Here is an 11,435-nt window from a genome sequence, read left to right as displayed (position 1 = left end):
AGGAACATGCATAACATTATTCAAGTAAAAAATTTAGAAGATTGAGAAGGAAGAGACGTAGAACCAAGATGGGAAATAGGTAAGCCCTTACAATTGCCAACCTGTAACTGATCACCACCAGTGTATTCATCATATTGGGACAAGGCCTGTAGGTCAGGGGTTACAAGGTGAGAGGCGCCGGTGTCAGGGTACCATGGAAGAGGTCTGGGTGAGGGCGGGTTAGGGAGGATAGACAGTTGGGAATGGACATAGCAAGGGGCAGCCGAGGGATAGGTATACTGGAAACTAGTGCGTGGTGGAGGATACTGTGGAGAACTCTATGGATAACCTTGTTTGAGGCAAAGAAAGCAATGCTCAACGGAGTGGTTGGTGAGGCCACAATAAGTGCAATAAAACCTATTGTATTGTTGTCCTATAGTACCGGGACAAATAACAAAGATTATACAGAATATATGATTTACATATTGACAGAGATTGTTGATGAAGTTTCCATTTGGAGAGAAATCCATATCGCATGTGATCACGATTTTCCAGATTGCATATCGCATGTGATAACAGTTGCCAGAAATAAGAGATTGCATATTGCATGTGATAATAGTTGCCAGAAATAAGAGATTGGGCTGTACATGGAGAGCCATATCGTCATACTCTCCTCTCCTATCTAATGCTTACCTTTCTTCCACTCCAAACTACTCTCTTGTGAAGTGGACTCTGATTATGCATAGCCTGCATTTTTTTATCAAATTGAGAGAGTTCTCACTCTCTCTGTGAAACTTTCTAGTTTCTTCTTTGATTTTGTGTTGTTGGGTGTTAGATTCAAGGAAGGGCAAGAAGAAGGGAAAAAAAGATGGTCGGAAGATTGAGAAAGCGAGGGCAGGAGAGCCTTGTTCTTGAATCAAGGGTGGGGATGTACTGAGACATGGTCCCAGATGGTTGATGGCATTGTTGATTGCATTCTGCAACTCTACCTTGTCGGTCTTGTCGGAATCTATGCTCAGAACGACGTTCTTGCAGCACACGAAATTGAATTGGGGTGTCTTGTTCTTGAATCCGACCACTCGAAGCACATCCCCAACTCTGTACCTGTACAACCCTGTTTTTTACAACCCAGAAATCAAAATTAAGCATTGGATGAACACAAAATGGAAAAGGAGAAAGGATTGTGGAATTAAACTGAAAATGATTCATAATCTTACCGGCATAAGTGGTGACAATGAGCTCGTATTCTTGGCCAAGCTTGACGTCAATGAGATCCACCAACTCTTGCTGCTCTTTGTCATTGAGGGACGTGGGTAGGGAGATGGAATTGGGGACCCCATTGTTCTTGTCGGTCTTGTCGAAATCTATGCTTAGAATGACGTTCTTGCGGCACACGAAATTGAATTGGGGTGTCTTGTTCTTGAATCCTACCACTTGAAGCACATCCCCAACTCTGTACTTGAACAACCCTGTTTTTCACAACCCAGAAATCAAAATTAAGCATTGGATGAACACAAAATGGAAAAGAAGAAAGGATTGTGGAATTAAACTGAAAATGATTCATAATCTTACCGGCGTAAGTGGTGACAATGAGCTCGTATTTTTGGCCAAGCTTGACGTCAACGAGATCCACCAACTCTTGCTGCTCTTTGTCATTGAGGGACGTGGGTAGGGAGATGGAATTGGGGACCCCATTGTTCTTGTGGACAGGGAGGAACTCGAAGTAGGCCATGGTGGGAAGAAGAGTGTATGAGACTTCGCTGGGTTTGCAGAGAGGCCTAAGATTGAGGCCAAAGTAACACTCAGAAGACGCATACATGGTACACACGAGAGGGAGATCGAAGGTGAGGTTGTACTGAGACATGGTCCCAATGACGATAACATCGATGTACTTGGTGTTGGGCCATATCCTTGTGGTGATCCCCTACCATGTCACCCTGCTGCATTCAGCCTCAATGAAATCGGCAAGCTTGGGGTAGTAATCAAGGGTGGGGATGTATTGAGACATGGTTCCAGTGACGATAACATCGATGTACTTTGTGTTGGGCCATAGCCTTGTGATGATCCCCTGCCATGTCACCCTGCTGCATTCAGCCTCAATGAAATCGACAAGCTTGGGGTAGTAATTGAGGGTGGGGATGTATTGAGACACTGTCCCAGTGACGATAACATCGATGTACTTGGTGTTGGGCCATAGCCTTGTGATGATCCCCTGCCATGTCACCCTGCTGCATTCAGCCTCAATGAAATTGGCAAGCTTGGGGTAGTAATCGAGGGTGGGGATGTATTGAGACATGGTCCTAGTGACGATAACATCGATGTACTTGGTGTTGGGCCATAGCCTTGTGATGATCCCCTGCCATGTCTCCCTGTTGCATTCAACCTCAATGAAATCGGCAAGCTTGGGGTAGTAATCGAGGGTGAGGATGTATTGAGACATGGTACCAGTGACGATAACATTGATGTACTTGGTGTCGGGCCATAGCCTTGTGATGATCCCCTGCCATGTCTCCCTATTGCATTCAGCCTCAATGAAGTCAACAAGGTTGGGGTCGGGTTTGAGAATCTTGGAGACGGCATTTCTTACAGATGGGTCAGCGATTTGGGGGTTCAAGGTCCCAGTTCGGATGTTGTTGCAGAGAAGGGTCCAATGCTTTTCTAAGAACTAGATGGTTGGTTGAGTTTGGTCCCCTTCGTCTTCCCTTTGAAGCAGAGGGTTGTTGGGGAGGGTTGAGTCGCAGCCGCGATGGTTGCCGGAGAGAGAGAGAGAGAGAGGAGAGAGATGAGAGTTGGGTTTGATAGTTAGGGTTGGTTGGGTTGGGTTTTAAATCGTGTTTACTTTTGGCCATTGGATTATAAACGGACAGGTGTCACGCAGGGTACTTACAAGAACTTATAGATGGGGTAACCTGAGAGGAGAAAAATCCCCGAAAACATGGTAGGGTTTCAATTTTTGTTGTTTATATGTGTAATTGTGTTTGGAAATTTCGGTAAGCAGGCATGGCATGGAGGTGGGGCGTCAACACCACCAATATTAGCAGGAAAGAGGTGGCGCGTGCCGAAGGTAATTTCTTCTCTTTCTTCTCTCCGGCAAACTTCTGCTTGAGATTGAGTTGTAGGTGTGAGGAAAAGGATCAAATTTGGGGTTTTTTAGTTACAAGGGTAAAATCATAAATCAACACTGGTCAAGGGTAGTTTAGAGATTTAAATTTATTAACTGACTAACAGCATCACTTAACAGCATAAAACTAACGGTAGGGACTAATTTGTCATATTAGGGTCTAATACAAGGGTGATTTGAGTATTTTTAAAAACCAGTTGGTGATTTGAGTTTTGTTTGAAAACCAAGGGGTGACGAGTAATTTACCCTAATAATAATAATAATAATAATAATAATAAAAAATAAATAATGCCTCCATCATACGTGGATAGATGATCTCTAGCAACCACTAGCGAGAATGGAGAGAGCAAGACGTACCTACCCATGTCTTCAATACATAATCGTTAAACCCGTGATGTCTTACGTTGATAATTGGCATTGCTCATGACCACAAAGATAGATGAGACAGGTTATGCACTTCATTTTACCAAAAAAAGACAGATGATGCACTTCACACCCTCCTCCTCTTATTATTATTATTTAAAACTAAATCCGTCCGCGAGCATTCTGCAATCATCATTGCTTACGTTTATGTTGCTTTCTTTTAACGGATAAAGGAGAGACATGTCGTAACTGTCTGCGTAATCTCTAGGCATCAAATCAGGGCCTCCGTTAGATACTCACTACATATTTCTCAAATATAAAATAATATTAAAGTCAGAGAAGAGTTTTCCCATTGCATTTTAATTGCCTCTTTCACATACTAGCATGGAGATAACCATTCTCTTATTATCAAATATGGATCTCAAGTTAAATTCATAAGATTTCATGCACCAAACCTCCCCTTCCATCACCTTCATTAATTCGTGTTGGTTACTCCAACTCAAAAAGGAACTAGTAAAGGATAAAAAGGATTAATTGAAAACTACAAAAGGAAAGTTTAGGTTACAGTTTCTCCTCATCTTCTCTTCTTCTTCTTCTTCTTCTTCTTCTTCTTCTAATCATTCTCTGAAAAAGGTGGTGGAGAGTGGAGACAAGATGAGAGACAGTAATAATAATAAGGTAGTTGTTGCTGCTAAGGGTAAGAAGAAACAGTCCAAGAAAGGAATGGGTTCTCTCCGAACAGTCTTCATGCATGCCGATGCTATCGATATATGTCTTATGGCTTTGGGGATTATTGGTGCTGTTGGTGATGGTGTCTCTCTGCCTGCATTGTTCTACGTTAACAGTCTTGTGTTCAATAGTTTTGGTTCAGCAACTACAGGCAATTCTTCATTCTTTGTGAATGATATCAATAGGGTATTTCTCACTTTTATCTACCCTCAAGTCTCAACTAAGAAAATTTTTAGGGTTTATATGGTGATTGTATTTCTAATGATTTGGGTTTGTTTTGATGGTCTCTGCAGAATGTGTTGATTCTAATTTACTTGGCATGTGCATGTTATGTTGTTGCTTTCTTTGGTGAGTTTTTAATTTCTAGGTTTTGTTTTAATTTTTATCTTAAGTGCACTATTATAGAAGATTTATAATGGGTAAAGCTTTATTAATTTGGAGTGATCTACAGAGGGATATTGTTGGGCAAGAACAGGAGAGAGACAAGCAACAAGGATGAGAGCTAGGTATTTGAAGGCAGTTTTGAGGCAAGACGTGTCTTACTTTGATCTGAAAGAGGGAAGCATGACTGATGTTGTCAGCAGCGTCTCCGACGATACCCTTGTAATTCAAGACTTCCTCAGCGAGAAGGTTCGTGATTGCGTTGTGATTTCAAAGGGTAGATTTGTTGGGACTTGGGTAGAATTCATCCTTAAAAGCTAGCTTAAGATCTTCCTCAAGGGATTTTTCTTATCTTTGAACTGTGATACCACTTGTTAGGAACTTGGATTGGTACATGGTTATAATTAATTAATTAATGTTGATTTATATTAGGTACCAAGAATATTAGCAAACTTCGCAGGGTTCGTAGGATGCTATGTGGTAGCTTTTGTGCTAATGTGGAATCTAGCCATAGTGGGATTCCCATTTATAGTTCTCCTTATAGTGCCAGGATTTGTATGTGGGAGGATTATGATGAGTTTGGCAACAAAGATGAGGACAGAGTATAATAAGGCTGGTAGCATTGCTCAGCAGGCCATATCTTCTATAAGGACTGTTTACTCATTTGTTGGAGAGAACAAGATCATGTCTGAGTTCTCTGAAGCACTTCAAGGGTCGGTGGAGTTAGGGTTGAAGCAAGGTTTGGCCAAGGGTTTTGCTATTGGAAGCAATGGTATTATGATTTCTATTTGGGCTTTCATGGCTTGGTATGGAAGCACTCTAATTATGTATCATAATGCAAAGGGAGGGACTATTTTTGCTGTTGGCCTCTCAGTCCTCTTCGGTGGCATGTAAGTCTCTCTCTCTCTCTCTCTCTCTCTCTCATACAAACACAAACACAAACACATGGTAGGCTCGAACTGGAGACCACTCTCTACCAGTTGCACTAGGCAATTGTCCTCAAGCTCTGGGTTTTTAAATTTTTTTTTACATATATACAAAATTCTCAGAAGTTGCTATCAAATTTTTCTACAATTTGAACTATATGGATATCTAGAAAATGATCTAGATTGGCCTTGTATGGAATTTCAAACTTAGATTCATCCTTTAACCCTCCCATGTATTGTTGAATTGTTTTCTATTTTTACCCATTGTTTCTTTTTAAAATTCATTTTTTTCACTGGTTTTTTAAAGCTTTACTTTATCACATGGCCAACTATTTTTTAGCTAAATCTTGACTTATAAATAAATAACCTTGGGGTCTACTTATCCAAAAATTTCAGCTCTATCTAATATGTCACATGGCATATATTTGCACTAGTCTAGTAACACTCTCTAGGCCTAATAGACTAGAAAAACTTCTATGTACTTTGCCTAATTCATTTAGGGCTGTACCCTATAGAGCCATACAAAATGTTGGGCTTATTATAGAATTATAAGTCCCTTATGTTCAATCATATGCCCCTCTCATGTTTCTCTTTCTCTCTCTAGATTCTTATTTGTTCTAAATTTTGTTGATTAGGTCTCTAGGCAGTGCCCTAATGAACATAAAGTACTTGTCTGAAGCTATGTCAGCTGGAGACCGTATAATGGGGACAATAAAAAGGGTACCTGAAATTGATTCAGAGAACATGGAAGGTCAAATTTTGGAGAATGTATTGGGGGAAGTTGAATTCAAAAACATCGAATTCGCATACCCATCAAGACCAGAGAGCATAATCTTCAAAGATTTATGTCTGAAAATACCAGCAGGGAGGACAGTAGCCTTAGTTGGAGGAAGTGGTTCAGGGAAGTCTACAGTAATCTCTTTATTGGAGAGGTTTTATAATCCACTCGAGGGAGAGATTCTAGTTGATGGAGTTGCCATTAACAAGCTTCAACTCAAATGGTTTCGATCTCAGATGGGTCTAGTGAGCCAAGAACCTGCTCTATTTGCCACCTCTGTTAAAGAAAACATACTCTTTGGGAATGAAGATGCCACCATGGATGAGATTATTGCAGCTGCCAAAGCTGCAAATGCTCACAACTTTGTATCTCAATTGCCACAAGGATATGAAACCCAGGTTTGTTTTTCTTGTCATCTGCTTAGCTTATGCTATTATTTATTGGGTACGTCTTTTGTCACCAAGTAGGTGAACTAAGAAGTTGTAAATTTTTTTTTTTTTTTTTCATCTTGTATTATTCCCAATATTTTTATTTTGTTTTTGTTTTTTTTTAATACTCCCAAAAGTTATTTAATGTAAGGGTAATCTTGTTATTTCACATCAACAATGACAATTTTTGAAAATGACATAATGATAAATCACTTTCAACGCAGGTAGGTGAGGCAGGACTTCAGATTTCGGGAGGACAAAAGCAAAGATTAGCAATCGCAAGAGCTATAATCAAATCCCCGAAAATCCTTCTCTTAGATGAAGCAACAAGTGCATTAGACTCCGAATCGGAGAGAATTGTTCAGGAAGCTCTTGACAAGGTCATGATCGGCCGAACGACTATTGTCGTTGCTCACCGTCTTTCAACAATTCGAAATGCCGATATGATTGCTGTAGTCCAGAATGGTCAGGTTATGGAAACTGGAACACATGAAGAGTTGATGCAAGATGAGAATGGATTGTACACTGCCCTTGTTAGGAATCAACAAACAGAGACCAAAAGCAAAGATGAGACCCAAATAATGGTTTCTAGTTCATCTTTACATCTCTCAAGAGAAGATGGTAATAACAGTAGTAGCCGTAGAAGATCTTCAATTAATAAATCAATCACTTCTAATGCTAAGTCCAAAGTAGGAATGGAAGTGACTCAAGTTGAAGTGATCAAAGAAGAAGAGATCCCCATACCTTCATTTAGAAGATTGTTACTTCTAAATCTTCCAGAGTGGAAACAAGCTGCCATTGGTTGCACAAGTGCAGCATTGTATGGTGCAGTACAACCAGTGCAATCATTTTTGATGGGTAGTATGATCTCTGTGTTCTTTTTGACTGATTATAATGAGATGAAGATAAAGACTACCGCATATGCTTTGGCCTTCGCTGGATTGGGTTTTTTCTCCATTCTTGTGAATGTATCCCAACATTACAACTTTGCTGCTATGGGTGAGAACATGACCAAAAGGATTAGAGAGAGAATGCTATCTCAAATTCTTACATTTGAAGTTGGATGGTTTGATCAAGATACCAACTCTACTGGAGCTGTTTGTTCTAGACTCGCTAAGGATGCCAATACGGTACACCTCTCTCTCTCTCTCTCTCTCTCTCTCTCTCTCTCTATTTTAACCCATGTACTGCGAAGTGGAAAATAGTGAAAACCCCATGTACCGTTAAATAGCAAATAGTGAAGTGTTATACTTCATTAGGCATAGTGATGCTTAGGACCCTTACAAATAAATGAGGGTTTTCTTCATGTCACCATATCTAGTGAAGTATAACGTTTCACAATTTATCAAATGATATTACATGAGTTACTTTATGTGATAGAGGACTAGGTAAGGATTTCATTGGTACAATTTCAGCTTAAAATGAGTAGAGGAAATAGTTAAAAGGACAAAAAATGTCATTTTGTATTTTATATTCATCGTCATCTCTGATGGCATTTTGGTAATTTTATTAGAATATTGAATCAGAGTTTGGACAACTTTCCTTGCTTACTACTGTCAAATGGCAAATAGTGAAGCGTAATACTTCACTAGGCATAGTGAAACCTAGAAGGACCCTAATTAACTGTAGGGAGAATATTCTCTGTGCCGCAGCGCAGCGCAGCCTGTGCCTAGGCACATGGGCAGCCTATGCAGGGGGGCAGGGTGGTCATTGTGCCCACCCCCATGTCCCTGGGCGCAGTCTGCACTATGGTGCGGCACAGAGAACAGCGCCCCTTAACTGTAATAAAGGAAAGATTTTAAATGGTACTGAAATCTAATTTTTAATATTGAGATGTAAGATTTATGTGGGAATCTAATTAGTTCACATGACAATACAAAATCTGGTTGTTTGGACCCTAACAATCCAAATTTAGCCTAAGGGAATTTAATGGCATTATTGCCTAATGGAATTTAATGGCATTATTTTAATTTTTTGTCCCTTTGCTGTCATCATTTAGCACTTTTGAGACGCTTCCTTGACCTGTTTGGTGTGAAAAAACTTGTAAAGTACAAGTGGGTTCTTTGCGTCATATGAAAGATCCATGCTTTCCTTTGGGCAAGTTATTGAATTATTTATATTAAAATAGCTTATTATACCAACAAAAAGTTATAATAGCTTAAACTATTATTAGGTAGATACGGGGCACAACTATCATATGACGTCATTCGTCGTCGAATAAGAGATTTTTTTCTATAATTTTATTTCAATTTTTTCATGAAATCATAAATTGAAATTATAATATTTGGTATGATTTTTTCACCTTATTTAGGAGAGATTAAAATCAATCATATGAGAAATAGTGAAATAGTTCATGACTTGTTTCAATATTAAAATTGAAATCAATTTCAAATTTATTCTGCACTTTAATGAGCATGTGTTAGTAATAGAGGTAAGGTTATGTTTGGAAGTCAAGAAAAGAAATAATCCAAAAATTTTGAATTTGAGAAGACAGATAGATACATAAATCGTGTCAACGTATTTTTTTGTCATATTATATTTTTCTTTTTTTAACTTTCAAATATAGCCTATGAATTTAAAAAGAGAGAGAGAGAAACATAAATCAATCATTCTATCATCATATTTTTGTCTTATTATGATATGATTTTTCTTTTTTTTTCTTAGCTTCCAAATATAGCTTAAATGTGTCATTTGACATGCTTATAAAAAAAAAAAAATGAAAGCACAATCACTCTATTTTGCCACCACGGGATTGACATCGCCACCATCACTAGGATCTAGATCTTCTACGGCGTGGGATTTCTTGTCCTGTCGTGCTGCGTAGACACAAGGTGGCGTACATTGACCGGCTTACCCCTACCTGAGCACCTTGCCCAAGCGGGGGTAAGGCGGTCATTGCATGTGGCCCTGCGTCTACACAGCACAGGCAGGACAGGGCAACACGCCATAGAAGATCTGTGTTGCCATCACCACCCTTTTCCCAATCGTGGCTACCACCATCACCACCACCCTCTCCTAAAGAAATGTAGAGAATCTTTCTTGATGACTAACAAGTTTCTTTCTTTTAAAAATTGCAGGTGAGATCATTGGTAGGGGATCGAATGAGTCTTCTCTTACAATCTTTCTCCTCAGTCGTTGTTGCTTGCACCGTAGGTTTGATAATCTCATGGAAACTAGCAGTTGTCCTAATAGCCATTCAACCTCTTCTCGTTGTAAGCCACTACATACGCCGAGTCTTACTTCAACAAATGACTAAAAAAGCTCTTAAAACACAAGACGAAAGCAGTAAACTCGCAGCTGAAGCTGTCTCTAACCATCGAACAATTACAGTATTCTCTTCTCAAGATCGAATCCTTCGTTTATTAGCTGAAGCTGAAGAAGGTCCAAGAAAAGAAAGCATTCGTCAAGCATGGTTTGCTGGTATTCTCCTTGGTGCTTCACAAAGCATGTTATATTTCACTAGAGCCTTTGAGTTTTGGTATGGTGGGCAATTATTATTGAAGGGTGAGGTCACAGCCACAGCTTTCTTTGAAGCCTTTTTCATCTTAGTAAGTCTTGGGCGTGTTATAGCTGATGCAGGTAGCATGACTAGTGACTTATCTAAAGGAACTGAAGCTGTGGCTTCAGTATTTGCTGTATTGGATCGAAAAACCCGAATCGAAACCGATGACCCGGAAGGTTTCCAACCCGAGAAATTAACGGGTCATGTGGAGCTCCGTGATGTTGATTTCTCGTACCCGGCTAGACCCGATGTTGTTATATTTAGGGGGTTTTCTATCAATATCCGACCCGGGAAATCAACCGCGCTGGTGGGTCATAGTGGGTCCGGGAAATCAACCATCATTGGTTTGATTGATAGATTCTATGATCCACTTAAAGGGACGGTTGAGATTGATGGGAGGAATATCAGGTCATATAATCTAAAGGCTTTGAGGAAACATATTGCATTGGTAAGTCAAGAACCAACATTATTTGCAAAGACAATTAGAGAGAATATTCTTTTTGGGATTTCAGATCAGACGGTTGGTGAGGCAGAGATTGTGGAAGCAGCTAAGGCTGCTAACGCTCATGATTTCATTACAGCACTTAAAGATGGGTATGATACGTTTTGTGGAGAGAAAGGGACACAGTTATCAGGAGGGCAGAAGCAGCGCATTGCGATAGCCCGTGCTATACTGAAAAATCCAGCAATTTTGTTGTTGGATGAAGCAACAAGTGCACTCGATACACAATCAGAGAAAGTAGTACAAGAAGCATTGGAAAGGTTGATGGTGGGAAGGACTAGTGTGGTTGTGGCTCATCGATTGAGTACAATACAAAACTGTGATTTGATTGCTGTGTTGGATAAAGGCAAGGTGGTAGAAAAAGGGACCCACTCATCACTTCTTGCTAAGGGGCCCACAAGTGCTTACTACTCCCTTGTTAACATCCAACGAGCGGCCCATATGGACTGATGTGTCTTCTTGATGAGATGAGGTGCTTCTCTGCCTATTGGATTACTATACTCCATTAATGTTGGATTAACTTGGAACTTTGAAATTGATCCAAAGGTATATTCTTTTTCCATTTATTTTATTAAAATCCATAAAGGATTTCTGTTCAATAATAAGATCAAAAAGTTTGCAAGATGATACAGGTCCTACTTTGTATTGTATATTACAAATGTAACATGTAGTCACAAATATAAGGTGTAAGAATTCTTTGTATTATTTACAGAAAAAAAAAGAAAA

At 39.6% G+C, this 11,435-nt stretch overlaps 1 protein-coding gene across 1 annotated transcript; it reads left to right on the top strand.

Annotated features, from left to right (window-relative positions):
• The first annotated feature begins 4,117 nt into the window (after positions 1-4,117).
• On the top strand, positions 4,118-11,180 carry LOC122644813 (ABC transporter B family member 15-like). The gene is made up of 7 exons (XM_043838196.1): positions 4,118-4,378; positions 4,486-4,540; positions 4,644-4,822; positions 5,006-5,463; positions 6,135-6,675; positions 6,930-7,835; positions 9,783-11,180. Exons 1-7 carry the CDS (start codon positions 4,118-4,120, stop codon positions 11,157-11,159), a joined length of 3,777 nt encoding a protein of 1,258 aa, XP_043694131.1. The 3' UTR covers positions 11,160-11,180.
• Positions 11,181-11,435: the final 255 nt, after the last annotated feature.

Source organism: Telopea speciosissima, chromosome 11 (assembly GCF_018873765.1).
Source record: "Telopea speciosissima isolate NSW1024214 ecotype Mountain lineage chromosome 11, Tspe_v1, whole genome shotgun sequence".
Classification (NCBI taxonomy): domain Eukaryota; kingdom Viridiplantae; phylum Streptophyta; class Magnoliopsida; order Proteales; family Proteaceae; genus Telopea; species Telopea speciosissima.
The sequence above is the reverse complement of the archived record's forward strand: the minus strand, read 5'-3'. Positions and strand labels throughout refer to the sequence as shown.

What these genes read in the sequence shown, in the direction of transcription:
- LOC122644813 (XM_043838196.1), top strand. Translation starts at nt 4,118, where the DNA reads ATGAGAGACAGTAATAATAATAAGGTAGTTGTTGCTGCTAAGGGTAAG. An exon ending in TTATGTTGTTGCTTTCTTTG is followed by an intron (nt 4,541 to 4,643) that starts GTGAGTTTTTAA and finishes AGTGATCTACAG; the next exon opens with AGGGATATTGTTGGGCAAGA. An exon ending in TCGCTAAGGATGCCAATACG is followed by an intron (nt 7,836 to 9,782) that starts GTACACCTCTCT and finishes TAAAAATTGCAG; the next exon opens with GTGAGATCATTGGTAGGGGA.